The sequence below is a fragment of the Phaseolus vulgaris genome, chromosome 6 (genome assembly GCF_051622355.1).
Source record: "Phaseolus vulgaris cultivar YP4 chromosome 6, ASM5162235v1, whole genome shotgun sequence".
Taxonomy (NCBI): Eukaryota; Viridiplantae; Streptophyta; class Magnoliopsida; order Fabales; family Fabaceae; genus Phaseolus; species Phaseolus vulgaris.
Window position 1 is genome coordinate 22,937,347 of NC_143503.1, and position 20,855 is coordinate 22,958,201.

General features: G+C 32.7%; 2 protein-coding genes across 5 annotated transcripts; both read left to right on the plus strand.

Annotated features, from left to right (window-relative positions):
• Positions 1–528: 528 nt before the first annotated feature.
• On the plus strand, positions 529–924 carry LOC150027301 (uncharacterized). Its single transcript, XM_090303922.1, has one exon. The coding sequence runs from the start codon at positions 529–531 to the stop codon at positions 922–924; it is 396 nt and encodes a 131-aa protein (XP_090160048.1).
• Positions 925–3,478: 2,554 nt separating this feature from the next.
• LOC137831353 (uncharacterized) lies at positions 3,479–13,309 on the plus strand. Of its 4 annotated transcripts, none has more exons than XM_068638993.1 (12): positions 3,479–3,739; positions 5,114–6,666; positions 6,760–6,793; positions 7,714–7,793; positions 7,951–8,010; positions 8,145–8,255; positions 8,325–8,405; positions 8,525–8,605; positions 10,252–10,813; positions 11,055–11,164; positions 12,531–12,561; positions 12,844–13,309. In XM_068638993.1, exons 2-12 carry the CDS (start codon positions 5,212–5,214, stop codon positions 13,002–13,004), a joined length of 2,766 nt encoding a protein of 921 aa, XP_068495094.1. In that variant the 5' UTR covers positions 3,479–3,739; positions 5,114–5,211; the 3' UTR covers positions 13,005–13,309. The 4 variants fall into 4 exon arrangements, with proteins under 4 accessions (XP_068495094.1, XP_068495095.1, XP_090159154.1 ...); XM_068638994.1 differs by having other exon boundaries at positions 11,058–11,164; XM_090303028.1 differs by having other exon boundaries at positions 3,652–4,011.
• Positions 13,310–20,855: the final 7,546 nt, after the last annotated feature.

A 20,855-nucleotide genomic window follows, 5' to 3' on the forward strand; every position in this document is an offset into this window, starting at 1 on the left:
GACTGCTACAACCTCTACCTATTCCAAAAACGGTGTGGGAAGAGATAAGTGTGGATTTCATCGTCAGGCTTCCTAAATCATGTGGGAAGGACGCAGTACTGGTGGTTGTGGATCGCCTTAGCAAGTATAGTCATTTTATCGCCCTTAAACACCCATATTCTGCTAGATCTATTGCGGAGGTTTTTGTTAAGGAGATAGTGAGATTACATGGCATTCCCACATCCATAGTCAGTGATCGAGATTCAACGTTTCTAAGCCTATTTTGGAAAGAATTGTTTAAGTTGCAAGGGACGACGTTGAAGATGAGCACTGCCTATCACCCCAGACGGACAAACGGAAGTGGTGAATCGAACGTTGGAAACATACCTTCGTTGTTTTAGTTCGGAACAACCTAATGTATGGGCGACGTTACTTCCGTGGACGGAATACTGGTATAACACCAGCTTTCATGGAGCGACGAAGTGTACACCGTTTGAAGTAGTGTATGGTCGTCCCCCACCTTCCTTGACACGCTTTATTCTCGGAGAGATGATGGTAGAGGCAGTGGAACAGGATCAAATGAACCGGGATGAGGCTCTCTCACAACTCAAATTTCACCTGGAAAGGGCGCAGGATGTGATGTCTAAATACGCAAACCGCCATAGGAGACCTTCCCCAATTAAAGTAGGTGATATGGTGTACTTAAAAATCAGGCCCCATAGACAACTGTCAATGCCAAACAGATTACATCCAAAGCTGGCAGCCAAGTATTACGGGCCGTTTCAAGTGGAGGCTGCCGTAGGAAAGGTGGCTTTTCGCCTACAGCTGCCAGAAACAGCTCGAATCCATCCGGTCTTCCATGTATCGCAACTGAAGTTAGCAATAGGGACACAAGAAGTTCAACCCGAACTCCCTAGGGAGTTGCAAGGTCTGACAGAGGAATAGCATCCAACGGAAATACTGGATAGACGAAGATTGTTCACCCAAGGAGCATATATTCCACAACTATTGATAAAATGGAATAAAGGAGAGAGGGATACCGCTACGTGGGAGGACGTGACAACAATCAAAGAACAATTTCCTGAATTCAACCTTGAGGACAAGATTGCTATATCAGAGGGGAGTAATGTTAGGATAGAAAATGAGAATAGGAAAATAACAGGAAAGGTGTACCATAGGAGAAACATTAGGAACAGTTAAGGGAGCGCTTAGTGGTTAGTGGGGGTATGGTTGGTCTTTAAATAAAGACCAACAGGTTTTGGGAAGGGAGTTTTTTTGAATATTAGATTGTGTCAACAGGAATAGTCCTGTGAGAAAGGGAGGTTGTTCCCTTTGAAGGTTTGACTCCCTGTAACAGTGAACATCAATAAACAGAGAAATTCTCAGTATCCTATCTCTATCTTCGTGTGTCTCGTTTTTCTTTTTCTGGATTCCTAACATAATGGGTGAGTTGAGGAGAGGAGTTAGGGTGTTGGAGAGTATGGAAATTATAAAGGTGTTCTTCTATGTTGCCTTCTATCTTCCATTGCATTTTTTGGAGATTTCATTTCATTTCATTCCAGAACCAATTTCTCTGAAATAAAAACATTTTTAGGAAATAAGTGATATTGGATTTCATATAGTACATACATACATAATTTTACATAACACTTATCATAAATTTAAACATGTCCACAAAATAAAATGTATTGACACCCTTTGAAATACTAAAAACTAAGAGATATACAATTGTTCATATACGAATTAGTGTGAGTGTTACATGTTATCACCAATATTTTAATATTTTTTAATTTTCAAAATATACAGCAATAAAAACTAATAATAATTACATGTTACATCAATACACTCGTGACATTTTATGGATAATCATATAATCCTAAATATATATATATATATATATATATTTCTTAGAGAATAAAAATAAAAATGTGTTCATCTAAATATATTTAAAGATTTATTTAATATAGATTAAAAACTAAATTATATTTTGACCTAGTTGATGATCTACAATTTGTTCTTCCTTTTTTTTCTTTTGCGATTGTAGTCATTATTAAACTTTTAAAAGTCTACAAATGTTTAATACTTGAGTTTTCATATGTTTTATTTTTTTTCTTTATTTTGGTCAAATGGAATCTTAAATACAGTGTATTCATTCAAAATAATATCAAAAAACATTTTAATTAGTTAAAATATAAAAACTAAGGAATAAATATACGAAAAATTAAGAATTAAACTAAAAAATTCAAAATAACTAAAAAATTCAAAATACAGGGATTTTAACCGCATAAAATAAAAAGATTAGAAGGGAAACAAAAGTTTAAGTTTAAGCTAAGTTTTAAATACCATATAAAATTGGATATTTTTAATTAAGTTCTATTAAAAAATATTGTTTCATTGAGTATATTTTTTTTTAATTAGTCTTTATCATGATATTTGATATTGTGGTCACATGATTGTTATTTTGCATAGTTTTTATTTATATGTTTCTAAATGGAGGATAAAAATAATTTAATTAAATTTTAAATTTATCATAAATTTAAGTATTTTTAATTACGTTTCTATTAAAAAAATTATTTTATTGAATATCAAAAATATTTTTATAAAATATAACATTATGAACTTGTACAATAAAAAAATTGAAAACTTAATTATGTTTAGTAAATAATCTTGTTTTGTGTCTCCATATACTTGATATCATTTTTGTTTTAATTTAATTTATAGAATGAAATTATTTTATTTTTATAAAGATGATTATGATTTCAATTTTTTTTCTCATTATTCAAACTATTGGTATTATGTTTTAGATTGTAAAATCAAATGATCACGTCAATTGATAACAAAAAAACTCAATTGAAAAATATAAATTATTCGACAATCAATAAAATAATTTTTATTAAAAAAAATCAATTAGAAATATTTAAATTTACAAGAAACTTAAAACCTAATTTAATCGTTTCTTTTGTTTTTTCAATATAGTAGTTGACGGAAAAGTCAAATAACAAATACTCCACTAAAAATATAAATATTTCATAACAAAGTGTTTTTATAGAAACAATTAAAAATGTCCAAATTTAAAAACTTAAATTTAATTAAATATTTAATTTATGCATTTGAATTATAAAAAGCAATTATTTAAAAATACTCACATTATTGTCAAATAATTAAATATATGTTCATTTTGTATTTATAAATATTAATTTTTCCACTATCATCAAATTCATCCACCTTTTGGTTTTGGTAGATCATTAATTTTAATATTTTGCATGATATATACAGGCAGAACTCATACATTGGCACATCAAATTATTTATTAATTACTGAGAAAATAATTAAATCTACCCACTTATAATTAATAATTTGAGATGCAATGAAAAAACATGTAATAACTAATTAATAATTTTAGATACTTGGAAGCAACATGTAATCATTAATAATTATTAAATTTGAGATACAATGATTCATGTAATAATATAAGAAACACAGAAGGCATGCATGGCACAAGGAATTTCAAAGGAGAACCGTTGATTTGCACACGTACCCACCAAAACCCCTTCTCAGCCACTGAATCCGAATTTCAGTGTTTTACATGACAACTTAACTGTATTTAAAATCCAGTTTTCAAGTCCGAACTACAAATTTCCAAAACAATCCAAACACTCACATTACATAGTTACTGTCAGTGGAAGAGAGAGAAAGACGTGCAATGTTTGAGTGAAGAGTGAAGCTCTGTTGTGTTTTTTCTCTTCCAACCCCTGAATCTGTAAGCTTCTTCTCTTCCAATTTCCCTTCTCACGCCTGCTTTTAGGTTTCAAAGTCTGCATCTTTATATTCTCCGGGGTCAATTGTCACATGGGGTGTGGGATTTGGAGATGAGGGAATTTTAGGGCTTTGAATTGAGGCACAGAATTTTCTCAGGACTTTACTTCAATTTGGTCATTTCGACTGTGTTTGCATCAAGGGTTCTCTCTGGGTGCAATTAAGAAAAAAGTTGGTATTTTGAAGTTTCTCACCAGGGCTCTCTGCTGTGCTTTGGTGAGAATTTTGTTTTTGAAATTTCATGAATAGGGTTACCCTTTTGATGGGGTGATGAGATTTTCTCTTGATATGATGCACAATTAGTATTCAGGGGTTGATGTTTTTTTATAATTTGTATCAATTTCTTTTTCTCCCCCACTGGACTGTGTTGAGTTTTTGTTATGTTGGCTTTTTGTTTATCATCTGCATTCCTTTCTTGGCTTTATGGTTGTGTGGGTGCTACTTTTCATGCTTTCATTGTAATTTAGACGAGATAAATGTATTCATTACTTATTCCATGTTGTTCCCATGACTGAAAGATATAATTTGGCTTCACTGTGGTTCAATCGTAGTTATCAATGCTGGATAACAGCAAGTGGCAGTCAACCCTAGAAAGTTATAGTGGGATGACTGTGATTTTAATTTTCTTCGTGCAGATATATAATTAATACTATATGCATGATACATGGCTGATGCACGACATACTCATAATTATCAATAAAAAGTCATAATATAGGTCGAGAGAAAGCATTCAAATATTGAAATAGTATAGGAAACAGTAATAGGGACTGAAATCAGGAGAAGAGAAAAGAAGGCTGGTCCATTGCAGTTGTGGGAATAGTACTGAAAATGATAAATAAGACTTGAGTTTAGAAGTTGATGATTCCTATCTTGGTATTTGCTTTTTGAATGGATTTGTTTAAATTCATGAAATTTTATTGAATTTCATTATTATTGTGTATTTTTTTTATCATTTTTGAGAATCTAAGTGTATATACTATGCACTATGCATGCAATTTCAAATTATCCAGCTCTAGTGTTCTTGGGGATGGTCGTTACATGGTACTATCCTGGATTTAATACATTGTATGCCGCTAATGCTCACAGCCTGCGACTGAGCTGTGACAGCCATGACCACGAGAATTCCCCTCGATGGCTGTCTTGTTGGGTCCAACCACTGCTCTGTGTTCCTGTAGCATGCTATCAATTTTAAATGTCTGCCTTGTTGAAATCCCTTTCTATTGTAGCTAGTTTTTATCATTTAATTTTCCCTCCTTATTTGCACTTTGCTGTTTGATTTCGTCATACCTATACCTATTGATGTTTTTTCAATCTCCAGGTAGACTTCAGTTGTGCATTTTATCAGAGTGTAAAGCAGTTTGTGCTAAGGAAATAATAATTTTGTATATTTAGTTATTTACTGTAAATAAGATCAGCATGGTTGACGAAGAACCAGTGAATGAAGTTTCTAAGACCGATTCAAATGGAACGATCTTGCAGGAGAAAACTTTGGATGAAATTACTGAGAAAAAGGACTTAGAAACTGATGGAGGAAAACTCTTGGAGAACAATGGAATCAAAGAAAATGATGTTAAGAAAGCTGATGGTGTGGAAAAGGTAGAAGAGGATAAAAAAATAGTTGTTGTGAAAGAAGCAAAAGAGGATCAGAAAGAAGATGGGGTAAAAGAAACAAAAGAGGGTCAGAAAGAAGATGGAGTGAAAGAGGCAAAAGAGGATCAGAAAGAAGATGGAGTGAAAGAGGCAAAAGAGGATCAGAAAGAAGATGGAGTGAAAGAGGCAAAAGAGGATCAGAAAGAAGATGGGGTGAATGAAGCAAAAGAGGATCAGAAAGAAGATGGGGTGAAAGAAGCAAAAGAGGATCATAAAGAAGATGGGGTGAAAGAAGCAAAAGAGGATCATAAAGAAGATGGGGTGAAAGAAGCAAAAGAGGATCATAAAGAAGATGGGGTGAAAGAAGCAAAAGAGGATCTTAAAGAAGAAGGGGTGAAAGAAGCAAAAGAGGATCATAAAGAAGATGGGGTGAAAGAAGCAAAAGAGGATCATAAAGAAGATGGGGTGAAAGAAGCAAAAGAGGATCATAAAGAAGATGGGGTGAAAGAAGCAAAAGAGGATCATAAAGAAGATGGGGTGAAAGAAGCAAAAGAGGATAGGAAAGATGGAGTTGAAGATGAAAAAGAGGATAAAAAAGATGGAGTTGACGAAGCAAAAGAGGATAAGAAAGAAGATGAGGTGGAAAAAGTTGAAGAGAATAAGAGAGCTGATGAAAACGTGGAAGAAGTAAATGAGGATAAGGAAGTTGATGGTGCAGAAGTTAAGGAGGGGAAGGAAGTGCATGATGTGAAAGAAGTCAAGGAGGATATGGAAGTTGATGATGTGAAAAAAGTAGTAGAAGATAAAAAAGGTGATGACTTGAAAGAAATAGAGGACGATAAGAAAGCTGATCATATTTCTGAGAATGATAACATGGATGAAGACACCGGGGTTACAGAAAGAATAGGTAAACAAGAAAATGAAAAAGCTGATGAACCAGAGGTGGAGGCTATGGAAGTAGAGGGTGGCATAAAGGAGAAGGAGGAGAGTGATGAAAAGGAGAAAATTGAAGAGGGGATGGAGGAGGATGAAGATGAGGATAAGGGTAATATTGATAAGCCAAAAGAAGAGAAGGCAGAAGATAGTAAGGGTGAGAAAGGACCTAAAAAACGTGGGAGAGGGAAGAACAATGGGGAGAAAGTGAAAGATAAAAGAAAGGAACTGAAGAAAATTGAGCCAAGGACTCCTACTGTTGATCGCCCTGTGCGGGAAAGGAAATCAGTTGAGAGGTTGGTAGCATCTTTTGATAAAGATGCAACCAAAGAATTTCATATTGAAAAGGTAAGTGTTTTCAGTTTCACATTTGAAATATTTACCATAAATTTTGCATGTATTATCACTTAATTTGTTTACAGCTTCTCTTTCAAATTTCAGGGTCGTGGTACACCTTTAAAAGATATACCAAATGGTATAGTGCTTTTCTTTCTGAATTCTTCATTGATGGTGGTCTTTTAATTGCATTCTTTATATACTCAAGCCAACAGAAGTTAATATAATGCATAGTGTACTTGCACAATATCTATTCCTTATATTTGTCCTGGGTTGACAATATCTAGATAAAAGTGTACAATTTGAATTTGACATATATCATACAATAAATGAGCCACGTAAATTTTGTTTATATACATTTCTAATTGTAGTCAAGAATGTGCCATTTGTAAAGATGGTCAATTTAAGATTGTGAAATTGTAGTTGTATTATGTCTCTTCAATTCAATGATTATGTGAGCGAATGATATATGTTTAACTGCATCTTTCCCTTCATGTTGTCATGAGTTGATTGTGCAGACTTACTACATTAGTCATTACTTTGATTATACTATTGGCAAAATCCATTACCACATACTGATTTGATTGTTTTGTGTGCAATAATCTATTTATAAAAATAGTTACTTTTTCCCTGCCTTCTCTTCCTACTAAATGAGAAAAATATTTATGTGTATATATTCCTTTTCCCTCTTACTCTACCTTCAATGACAATAATAATGATACAAACTTGGAAATATATTAACCCCTTCCTTTCACTCATAATGGAAAATGTGATTATTAGTTAATTATAGTTTATCCAAGTTATTTAGTGTCTTTTTACTAACGGGTCTATGGAATCTTTAGCACTCAAGATTGTGGGGGAACAGAGTGGAGTATTAAATTGACCATAATTTATTACTTATAGGAAAACGTTCCTGGAATATATAAATAAAGTTGAGCTGATATATTGGGGATATTTTTTTTTTCTTATATGCATTTGTTATGCTGTGAAGTGTGCATACATGTTTCTGCTTCTTCTGAACAGCTGATAACTTTATGACTCTTGCATTTTTTTCTCTAGTGGCTTTTAAGTTATCCAGAAGGAAGACTGATGATACCTTCAAATTGCTCCACACAATTCTCTTTGGAAGGAGAGGGAAGGTATGCCTTTCTTATAACTTATAGTCTTTGTATTATTCCACCACAATATTGAAGGATATGCATTTAAAAAGTTAAACACTCAAATCTTACCTGGTGCTCAAATGTCACCCTAATGTTATTATGCTTTCATATGAATCTTTTTTCAACTCTTTTGCAGGCAATTCAGATCAAGAGTAATATATCAAGGTTTTCTGGTTTTGTGTGGCGTGATAATGAGGTAATTATTACCTTCATTTAATAAAATTTTGGTACTCGTAACATGGATCTATATCATAAGTATTTTTTTTATTTCTTGCTTTTCTGATTGAAGTGCTTGCCAAAGGTTCTAAAGTCCAAATATTGTTACTGCAGGAAAAGCAAATGATTAAAGTAAAAGAAAAACTTGACAAGTGTAATAAAGAGAAGTTACTGGAATTCTGTGATTTGCTCGACTTAACAATTGCCAGGGCAACAACGAGGAAGGTGTGCTTTTTTACTAATACCATTTAACACAGATCTACAATCATTGCTTATAATTTTTTACTTATGCAGGAAGATATTATTACTGCGCTGATAGACTTTTTAGGTGCCCCTCATGCAACTACTACTGTGTTACTTGCAGAAAAAGAGAAGGTTTTCATCATTTTTTTTTTGTTTCAATTTTTTTCCGTGATGTTGTGGTAACTTTTTTACCTAGGAAACTATGTTCTGATGACCACATTCATCCTATTTCATGATTTTACTATTATCAGCCCAGTAGGGGAAAAAAGCGGAAGCGTGTTCTAAAACGGAGTTCATCAAGATCTGGGACTACTTCAAGACGTTCTGCTAAGGTAATATCTCACTCCTTTAACTGAAGTGATTTAAAATGTAACTTTAGCAATGAACTATAGTTTGTGTTTCAAAGTCAAGTCTTGCAGTAGAATGAATATTAGTGCTGCATTCTCTTGGACTTGCATGTTTATCTCACTTTTGCTTGTTTTGCACTCTGCATTGCTATTCTTACTACCACGTAATTGTTCTTTCTTTGTCCTACTATTCCATGACTGTGAGTGTGCGTTTGATGCACTAAATAATTGAGAAAGGAAAACACTATAAATACTTGTTCGAAGTTTGATTTTAAAAGTGGTCAAAGGACAGCACAAAAACATGGCTTACAGGACAATTTAAAATTTTTGCTACTTACCAAATCATGGGACATATTTTTGTGCAATAGGACAAGGTTATGACAAGTCAAAATATCCCATTTTCTCTCAACCTGTAACTCACTTCTCTAATGTATTCCCTTCGCTCACTCAGATAACTACACCATAATAGAATCTTATGTGCACAGATGATCAACTTCTAAAATATCTGACATCCTTTTACTATTTTTCCTGTGGTTATTATCTGGATCTATATTTGTAAAATATTGAACTATTCGTGCATCATACAACATAGTCAAAATTGTGATTTGAATTGTAAAATCTTGTGATTCTGTGATTTTTCTACCTTTGGCAATCTCGATCTTGGTCGTAATTGGAAATTTGTGGGATCACTATAATCTGCTCACAAAGTCACAGTCATGGGAATTTGCAGTTTTAACCTGTTGCTGAAGGCAGGTCCAAATTTTGACCCAAGCCCTTCTCTTCAGCCAAACCTATTGCAGCAATTTGGATGCTTTGTGGCAGTTCCTCCATTTGTGCTATTGGTGGACAGCCTCTGTTCTGCGTCTGTTCTACATTTCTGGCAATGCAAAATGTTGGGTGAGGTGGTGGTGGTTGATGTGAGAAAAGACTAGGTTTTTTCTTTTTCTTGGTGATAGGAGTTGAAAGCTATACGAGAAGAGGCAAGGGTTTTCTTTTTATGTTGCTGATAGAAGGTGGTGTATAAAAGTGAATAGAGTTGTAGTGGCATAGAGATCTAGAGAGGCTGTACCATTGATGAGATCTAGGAGAGAAAAGGGAGATAGAGTGTTTTTGTAGAGGCTGAGACAACTGGGAATTGGGGATTCAGGTACTGAAATCAATGGTTGTGGAGCAAGTGAGATTGGATCAGACCTGAGGACAGATCATACCAGACTAGGAGAGTGTTGCAGAACCCTGAAGAAAATCTTGGTTTTTAGGTTGATCAACCCAGTCTATGGTGGGTTTGAAGCTTGAATAAGTTTACCAATTTGATGGTCTCACAAGAAATCCTGGTCATCCTTGGTGTAAACAAACATGGAAGAAGCTAGAATGTTCTATGATCATACTATCCTATTAGAATAATTGTGATTTTAACAGAACTGGTGGTTCTACTACACTAATACTTAATTGTTTGTTGGTATAACTTGGAATTAGTCGTGTGAATTATATAGCATTTCATGTTAATCTAATCCCTCATTATTCACAATACAGTATCAACACAAGTGAGATCTGCAGTTTTAGTTTGTTTTAACTGGTAACTTCTTAGTTAATTTGGTTTTCTTTTGCACAACTTTTTGGCATGTATGTTTCAGAGTCTGAAGAAAAATGAAGATTCTTCAGTAGTGCGGAGAAAGAGTACAACTGACACAGAAGATGAGTCGGAGGAAGACGAGAAAGATGATGAAAATGAGGAGGAAGATGAGAAAGATGATGAAAATGGTATTCCTGACAAATCTGAGGATGAAACACCAGAGAAATCTGAAAGTGAAGAGAAAAGTGATTCTGGGAGTGAATCTGAAGATATGAAAGAAAAGAAAAAACCTTCCAAAACGTCATCCACAAAGAAGGAATCTGCTAAGAAAAGTAAAATCGAGAAAATTACAGTTGCCAATAAATCTCATTCACCACCAAAAAGAGCACCTAAGAAACCTTCATCCAACATCTCAAATTCTGAGGATGATAATGATGGTAGTCCAAATCCAAAGGTCTTTTCGAGGAAGAAGAAAAATGAGAAAGGAGGAAAGCAGAAGACTGATGATGATAGCAATGAAAGTCCAAATCCAAAGGTTTTCTCAAGGAAGAAGACCAATGAGAAAAGAGGAGTGCAGAAGAGGTCAATAACACCTACTAAGTCTGCCTCCAAAGAGAAAACTGGTAGATATCTTGAGTTCTCCTTTGCTTTTGTCATTATTTCATTTTAAAATGTTATAATTTGGCAGCCTGCTTCGGTGTAGTAAAAAATAATTTTTAGCTGAAAACAAATATTCAAGTATTGCTAGTCAGCATATTTTATTTTTCCATTTCCATTAGTTTAAAGGTGACGTTTTCTAATTGAAAAACTGCTAACGTAATGAATTTCATGTGTAATTATAAAACATCTTTCTGTTGTATCAAGCAGAAAAGGTTGTGAAAGGAAAGGGCAACAAAAAAGAGAAGTTGAGCCCCAGTGATACTCAATTACGGGATGCAATATGTGAAATTCTTAAAGAAGTGGACTTCAATACGGTAAGATATTGAAATAAACTTTACTTAACTCAGCAACTAGTTGAATTTTTATGTTTAATACGTAGCTAAAACTAGTGGAATTGCAATCTTGTATTAAATAAACTGTGTAGTAGATATGTGAGAATGTTGCGCTGGATGTGTGGACATACTGGATGTGATAGAATTAGGAGTGATTGCATTATAGAAAAAAAAAAACAGTTGTGGTAGCACCTATTGTCGAAAAAATGGTAGAAACTCGCATTAGGTGGTTTGGCATATGGTAAAAATACTTATACAAGCTCCAATACAGAGAATACATCAGACGCACAGATGCCCAATTGCTAGTGGTAGAGGCAGATCCTACTATATAGGTGAAACAGTTAAGAAGGGTTTAAAGGTCAATAATTTATTTATATACATGATTGCTACTGATAGAGACTCCACATCGATTAGAGGTAAGACCAATTTACAGTATATAAGTGGAGGCAAATTACTTTACAAGTCGATTTTGTGAGAGTTAGACTTAAACTCACTTCTTAATATGGAATCAAACTCTATTTTAGCGAAGTTTGTTAGGTTTTTCGTGCTATCCGTTATTAGGTTGCTGTCGGATCACCCACAAATATTTAGTCCCATATATAAGGTATGCATACCTGAGCATGAGAGAATGTGTTAGAGATCTCACATCAACTAGAAATAAAGTCAATTTATAGTATATAAGTGGAAACAATCCTTACCTTACAAGTTGGTTTTGTAAGGATGAGTTAGACTTAGACTCGCTTTTAATAACAACAAAACAGTACGGGATTGTTTGATCCAAGTATCTGACCCAGTCAGTGGGAAAAGACTGTTGTTGCTCATAACACAGATAAAGCACTGAAAAGCTATTTTTAAGCTTCTTGTTCTATTTCATAATGTATCTCAATACGGTAAAAATCCTCCTTGAAAGCTTGACAAATAATAATCATAGGCTTAGATATCTTGGTCTTCTCTCAATCAATGTTACTTGAACATGTTTATTTACCTTTTAACCAATATATGTATGGTATGGCATGATCCAGTAATTGATGCTTTAGTCATTTATATAATCTGTCAAGTCGGTGAGACAGATGATTAAACATGTGTAGTACCTGGCTCGCAGTTTGGAATGTAGCACTGGCAGCAGATTTGTTACATATCAAACCTTGTAATATTCTTTCATTTATAATTTATAGAATACTTAGATGTAATTTTGAAGTCATTTATGATGTTTTGCCCGAATGGAATGCTTTGTCATTGTTGCCGGCAATCTTATGGCTATACAAGAGATACTGTCAATGTTGTATTTAGTATCTCTACTGAATATTCTCTCTTCTTCTAAAATTAAACTCTTTTTCCTCTTTTGCAGGCCACGTTTACTGACATTCTGAAGCAACTTGGTATGCACTATGGATCCCTTTTACTTTTTTTCTTACTCAAATGCATAATTATAGTTAGACATTTGTTCCTTTAAGGACAACAGATCTTTTGTCTATGTGATCCTGAATTTTGTATCATCAAGTGACTTGTATTATTCTCAAACCTGAACGAAATAATTTTAACTATAGTTTGATTAATACAGTCTTATATCATTTCCTAAATTACTATTTACCAAAAAAAACTGAAAAATGTGTTCATAACTTAAAATTAAGTTCCTAACAAATTTGCTCTTCATTTTTCAGCCAAGCAATATGATATGGATCTGACTCCAAGAAAGGCATCTATAAAGCTCATGATTCAAGAAGAGCTGACAAAACTAGCTGATGAAGCAGATGATGAAGATGGAGAAGAGGATGCCAAGAAAGCTAAAACCCCAACATCAGGCAAGAAGGTTAAAGCCTGATTGATGAGTAGACTTGACTGCTTGGAGATAGGTTTAGCAATGTATACTATAACCCAGTTATACATGCTTCATCTGTACACTTTGGAGGGTGGAAGTGGCTGTAACTTATTCTTAGCATCCATCCAATCTGAAGTAAACAAACTTGTACTTTGTCAATTTAGGCTTTTGGTGGGCTGCCAATGTGCAGCTTCTTGTTTACACCAACGGAATTTGTAGGTTTTATATTGTTCAGGAATACAAATGACCGAACTACACAGCTCACAACAATGTCTAGTTTAATAAATATTTGACCTCTGAAGTTCTCATCCCTGTATGCTCATGTTATAACTATTGCCCTTGTTGGTGGATGAAGTCTTTATCTTTCACATCTCAAGATTTTTATGCTCCATCATTCATGTGTCATCTGGTGTGACAATCACACTCCTTCACTATCAGTAGCTGCAACAGATGCAGTCCAGCAGTAGTGATGATCCCCCTTCCTCATGTCCCTTGCAATACCTCCATTCCATGTTCTATGGTTACGATTCCCCCATGATGAAACCCGAATTTGTCCTTCAGCAATTCAATCTTCTAGCAAGGACCAATATGATATTAACATTTGTAAATTTTAGTGACAATGGTGTGACTTTTATATGCTTAAATTAATGTCTATTGCAAATTTTTATTGTAATGAATTTGGTAGGCAACTCCAATTTCATTTTCAACCCTGCTTTTGCAAGTTTGGTTTAGTTCTTTCACACATGTATGCCTCTGCCATTGTGGTTTGAAAAAGGTTGATTGTGGAATGAAATGGGAATGTTAGTAGTGAAGATTGAAGAACACACTCAAGCAATAAAGAAAGATGAAGAGGGTTTTGGTTGAGATGAGAGACAAAACTTGTAGAAAACGAGACAAACAGTTTCTGCGTAAAATAAATAAAAAAAACTCAGTGTATTATTTACTGCATAATGGATTATGTAAATGACACAAATTAAAAAAAAATCGTTTGAAAATTAAGAATACAATCATTGAGACATTGTAGTCTCAATTTTTTTTTTCATAAAAATAAAAAATAATAAATAAAATTATTATTACAAATAAAATCATATCACTATTTTTATTTTATTTTATATTTTTCTCTTCCTTCATCTTTTCTTGCTTTCTTCTTCTTCACCAAACATATCATTTAATGTAAGTGGAGCAAATAAAAAAGTTTGTAGTTAGAAATCTTCTCCACTAAGAGTAGTGGAACACCAAGAAAATGTAATTATAGAGATGAAGCTAATTTTGATAATGATTTTGATCAAGATTTGAGGTGTCTAGTTGACCAAGTGGGGACATTGAGAAGGAGAATTAATTAAAACCCATTTGTTGCATTAAAAATGAGATGGTTGAACATAAAAATATCATACACACTTCACCCATCAATTCCAATCATTCTTCTTTGAAAACCATTTAGGATCATATATGAACAGGAACAAAAGTTAAAATAAAAATCTTTTTTTTTTCAAAAAAATTCAAAAGTTAATTAACATGAATTTTGTTTCTTCAAGACTAAAAGAATATTATTTTAGAATTACTAATAATTGAGGACAATAACATGTATAAGAAAAAGGGATAATGTAAATATAATATGCTTGTGTTTCCTATTATTATTAATCTAAGGAGTAGTTCAATTGGACAAGCAGTTGTCTTTTCTAACTTTATTAGAAAGTAAATATAAGAGGTTTTCTATATTTAGAATAGTGAAACTATTAAGAATAATTAAAAAAATAAGAAGGAAGAAAGAAAAATAATTCAACTGTCTTTTGTATTGCAAACTTTCTTAGTTTAATTCTTAACAAAATTACAGAAAATAGCCTAATCAAATCCAACCATAATACTTAGATATTTGCTAAACTAAAAAGATTCACATTTAATTTGGTGACTTGACTTCTCAACTCACTCTTAATTAGATAATACAACTCTAAACTAGTCAATAATAAAGTTCATTCAATCTCTTTATCAATAAAATGTTAAGAACATGACAATGAAATTAAAATTATTACTCATAAAACAGTAAATCAAAATACAAGTACTTTTCTAAAAACACGAGTAATAAGTAAGATTAAAGTATGGTAATCCCAAATCTCGATTATAAAACTTCAAATATTTGATGTAGCTAATAAATGCATGTTGTATTTCTTTTTTTAATAATTTAATAATATACAAATAATGTTTTGTACCAACGTTCAATCATTATTATTAATAATAATAATAATAATAATAATAATAATAATATAAGAAAGTTTATTAAGACCAATGATTACTTTAAAAACATATATATTTTTTTAATTAGTTGATATTCTAATTAAAAAACTTAGAAGAGGAAAATTCTTCTTTTCAAGTGTGTGCATTTTAACTAAAATAAAAATAAAGACTTAAGATGTTATACAGAGCTTCCAATTTATATGTGTCTTTTCTAAGAACTTATTTAATCTTATACAGATTAATCCATTTAGGGGATAACTTGTTCTCGATATGGTGTGGTTGTGTCATTCGTAGAACTAGGTCAGATACTTTAAAATTTCTTAGAAAAACCTTGGTCTTATGCTTCAATTTGATCCTTCGTTTCAAAGCTTCTCTCGTGTTCTTGTCACATTCTTGTACTTGTTCAATCATGTCTAGGTTTGTGCAAATTAATTTGAAGGTAAAAAACTGTTTGACTTTGAAAGATGGTTCACCAAGATAATGCTGCCAATTTTCTTGTTAGGCATTTGCCATTGCTCAAACTCCTCATATTGATGATGACATCACATTTTCCTAGATTTGCTTCTATCTTTCTCTTTCTGAGGAGAAAGCTTAAGAACTTTCTTATCTTTACTCCAAAAACATTTTTTTTTCTAAATTAAGCTTGATTTGGTAGCATGTAATAGTGGCAAACAATTCTTCTAGATCAAACTTTTGATTTACTATGGAGGTAGGAGTTATCATCATGTCATCTACATGTGTCTCCACATTTCTTCCCAACATGGATTGGAGAATTTTGTCCATCAGTCGTTGATAAGTGGTTCCAACATTCTATAATTTGGATGACATCACATGATAATAATAGTTGAGTCCTTCTGCCATAAACCCTATTTTTTTAATCTAAAAGATGCATGTGGATATGGTTATAACTCAAATAGGCATCACTAAAGCTGAGCAACTCTCATATTGATGCATTATCCACTAGTTCATCGATGTTGTGCAGAGGGTAAGAGTCCTGGAGACATGTGCTATTCAAGTTTGTAAAGTCCACACACATTCGTTATTTTTTGCTAGCTTTCTTGACGACCACCATATTGACTAACTATTTTAGGCATTGGATTTCTCGAATGTGGTCAGCCTTTAACAATTTGTTGGTTTCTTCCTTGATTACTTGCCTTTCTCTTCTCCAAACTTTTGTCATCTCTGGACCATTGGCTTCGCCCTCGAGTCAACAACCAAACAATGACAAAGGAAATTGTAATATATCCCAAGAATCTCATAGGTTTTCCAAGCAAAGGCAATCAAATTTTCTTTTACTAAGGTTATTAGCTCGTTCTCTAGCTATTTGAGCAATGCTTGATCGATATTTGTCTTTTTGTTCTTGTCTAACATCTATTTTTTTGATGTCTTCCACTAGTTGTGGTCGTCGATCTTCATAGATTACTAGTGGGTCTAGATCCAAGTTAACATTTGATGAGTGAGCAACCAAATAAGTGGTTTGATGTGTGTGCATGTTATTCTTGTAACATTTCTGAGTTGTTCTTTAATCCACTTAGATCCAAGTTAACATATGATGAGTGAGCAACCAAATAAGTGGTTCAATGTGTGTGCATGTTATTCTTGTAACATTTCTAATTTGTTCTTTGATCCATTGTCAAGGTTATCTTTTTCTCGTCTGATGATGTGAACCTGAATTTAAGGTACACTATCAATACAACCACCTCTAATTTGTTAAAAGAATGTCATCTAAGGAGAATGTTGTAGGAAAATGGATCTTTTACTATAATGTACCTTATCATGATAATGCTTGTTGATTCCCCGTCAGTGAATGTTGTGTGAAGATACTACATATCCTTATACTTCCACTTGTTCTCCCGAAAAACCAACCAACACTCCATCAAATGGCCTGATTTGATCCTTCAGGACTTGCAAATCCACAAATGTGTTACAAAATATGACATCAATTGAATACCAAAACCATATGCACATTTCATCCCATCATCACCACTAATATGACTACTAGGTCGTTATCATGGGTGCCACATCCTCAAGAACAATTTTGGAAAAGGAGATTGCAAGAGGCAAAAAGGTGTTTTTCACATGGTCCCCCCTCCTCCTGCAAATCCTCATGAGATGGTGTTAAAATTACCTAATATTGGTTTCTTATGCTCATTGTTGGTGGGCTGACAATCTGTGGATGTTTCCCTTTGAGAGGATCTTCACTTTCTTATTGCTTTATTTTCATATCGATGTAAATGTCCTTCGTTTTACAATCTTGTTAATTGGTCAACCAAGTCATAGCAAGCATCGACGCCATGACCATGAGCTCAATGAAACTCACACCATTCTTCGCGATTTGATTTGGACTGAGGATCTTCGTCGGTTGTGGGTACTAGATCCTAATGCTTATTTCATTGTCTGCCAATATGTCTCTCCTAGGTATAGATAAGGATGGACATGTGTGGTTTTTCCTTTAGGTGATGTAGGGGTCATATCGCTTATCTACATGTCGTCCAATCGGGATCACCTCGTCCTTTCTCGGTTTCCAACCCTTGTAGGGTTTCTCTGTTTTTATTGAGACTTTGTGTTGAATCTCTTTGACCATTTTTCTTCCTCATGACCTCTTCAACTTCAATATGGGACAATGTTCTTACTCAAACCTTTGCATGTTTTCATCTTGATTGCTAATTAATGATTTGTTGAAAGGATTTGCTCAAAGCCTTTTGATGAAAGCATCCATGAACATCTCTTTGTCAGGAGTGTGGATATGCACCGTAGTATCATAAAAATGATTGAGGTATTCTTTAAGGGGTCTCATTATCCCTTTGGTGAATGTCGAAGAGATCTGCAACCTTTGGGGGTTCCATAACATTTAATGTAAATTTATCAGGGAACCTTTATGAAAACTTCAGGAAGGAGGAATAATTCCATCTAGGATATTGCTAAACCATTACAATGCAATTCCTGAAAGGGTTATGCAAACATTTTATATCAGACAACATTCAATCTTCAAAAAATCATCATTTGAGGTCAGAAAACTTAGAAATGCTCTTCGATTCATATACCCTGCAAAATATGTGATCTTTGACAACATGTAGTTGGTGACATTGGCTTGTCTAGAATGTGTTGAGAGAAAGGTTGGGTGTCAGGAAAAACTATAAAAAAATTCGACCAACCTTTCTCTGGCTAGTTATTTGTTGTCGTAGCATATGCTATAACTCGACATTAACTTTTAACATTTCTTCATGGGCTCTCAAGACCTCTTCCATTTGACGTTTAGATTCTTTGGTTTCCCATCAGAGAGCTTCCCTCTTGATTTGATCTTCTTCTGCTCATCATGGAGCCATATTGTTCTTTTGTCACAAATCCTACATAATCTAAAGGATTTGCTAGAGGGTGGAAGTGTCGTTTTCTGTTTTTGGTTGGGTCATTTGTTTGTGATTCCTTGTTTGGATTAGAGAAGAGTGGGTAACAAAAGGTTGGTGGTGAGAAAAGTTTTACATTGCCCCACGTAAACGTCAATGTTCTGGTTAAGAAACGACCAAAGGAAAATCCTTCTTTTGCCATGTGTGTTAGTGTATTGGTGTTTATTGCCACTTGAGTCTTTTTGGCTAGGTGCCCCATATATTTATTGGAAAATTGTGATTGACATAACATCTTTTGGAAATGTTTGGAGAGGTCCTTGGATACTAGAAAAACAACCTAGCATGAATATGCATGAATATGGGGATGAAAGGTGAAATATTGTTTTGTTTGTTGACAACAAAATAATGGTCTAAAAATTCCGCTAACAAACTCCAAAAGACACCCTTTGAGACCCCAAAGATTACTCTTCAAGTGATCATATCAATTATGAATTTATTATTGTATTATCGACCTTATACTGGTTTTTAAGGGTTCTAATCGATTCTTAACTAATTCAGTACACTTCGACCTCTAAACATGTAATTGGTAATCGATATGAATTGAGAATCTAGATATTTTTTTTCCTTAAAAAAGTAATGTAAAATGTCTTATTATAATATATGAATTTTAAAGTTTTTTTTTAAGCATACGAGGAATAAAGATAAAAGGAAAAGCACGCCCACCCACCCAAATAAGTTGAAATCTCATGGACCTATACTTTGAGCATTTGAAAATAGATGATGTGTAGAATTAGAGGTGAATATAAAAGATCTATAAGTCACTCCACAAGAGACTATATATAGTAGGCATGTGAGTTGGTTTGTTTTTTTTTTTTTAAGGAAGTTGTAGTGACATGTTTGGTATTAGAAAAAAGTTGCTTTAAGAAAACGAAAGAGAAAAAGAAAAGTGATGGATCACATGATGGAGATTAGAAAAATATAAAAAATGGTCCAAAGTCGGTGACCCACTTAGGAGCTCTAATGATGTTTATGGTTGTGCTCTTCCCACCATTCAACTTGCTTATATGCAAACTTACTTTTCTTCATTCTTTTTTCACCACTTTATGATAGTACGAGGTTCGTAACAATGATCTCAAACACCAAATCTTCTTATTAGGGATTTACTATTATTATTACTAAGTTTTTATGCCACATTTTATTGTTTAACTATCATCTTTTACAAATTTTATCGTTTTTTTTTTCCTTTTATTGATTCATTAATTGAGTCCACGTATGAAAAGAGTGTAAAAATAATTACGGAAAATGACTTTGTTTTTATTAAAGAGTATAACAAAATGACGTTGTGCTGATTCTTTTTTTAAAAAAATTACAAAAGCGCGGTTAGATATTTAATGGATTAATACAATTTATAAAAAATAAAAATTATTGTAATAAATTCATAATAATAATTAAACGATATATATATACAAAGTTGTTTTTAAGTTGCAGTTTATTCTAATTAAACAACTCAGATAAATAGATAAATTGAAAAAAAATTAAAAATCTTAGAATTGATATGAAACATATATATATATATATATATATATATATAATAAAATTATTTTAGCTTTTCAAGAATCACATATGAGGACTTGTAATACCATCTATTCATGATATATTTATATTTTAAAATTTAATCTAAATGCAAATAACAAAAGTAAAATTAATATTTTTTTAGAAGAAAAATTGTTTGGATTTTTTAAAATTCAACCCTAAATAATTAGATTGAGTTTTAAATCCAAATTCATGTTTTGAAAAATAAAATAGTTTTAATGTTTATAAATTAGTTTGATATATCTTAAAATTGATATTTTCAAAATTGGTTTCAAATATAAAATAATTTTAAGACATTATATATTTTTAAGAATGATTTTACAATAAAAATTTGTTAAAATTTTTCATATTTTATAAAATGCGATTAATTAACAATTTTAAAAACAAATAAGTTTTTGGTATTCAGTAAATGTTTCCTATAGATGTATACTTGTATTAGTATCTATTTTTTCATCTTCATATGGCTAATAATTAAGGATATATTTTTTCAAACCATATTTTTATATTTTTAATTAATATTTATTTAAATAAATAGTGTCTATACATGTGAGTTTCATATAAGGACATTTTACACTAGATATCGTTGTTTTATATTTTTTTTATCAAATCATATATTCATATTAACTATTATTCTGTTAAATCATGTTTGGTGTCCAATAAACATTTATCCTTCACTTTAAAATAT

Bases quoted from the DNA above. Each gene is read 5' to 3' on its own strand.
- LOC137831353 (XM_068638993.1), top strand. From the start codon at position 5,212: ATGGTTGACGAAGAACCAGTGAATGAAGTTTCTAAGACCGATTCAAAT. The intron at 8,256-8,324 runs GTGTGCTTTTTT...TTACTTATGCAG, and splicing joins CCAGGGCAACAACGAGGAAG to GAAGATATTATTACTGCGCT. The intron at 12,562-12,843 runs GTATGCACTATG...TTCATTTTTCAG, and splicing joins TGACATTCTGAAGCAACTTG to CCAAGCAATATGATATGGAT.
- LOC150027301 (XM_090303922.1), top strand. From the start codon at position 529: ATGATGGTAGAGGCAGTGGAACAGGATCAAATGAACCGGGATGAGGCT.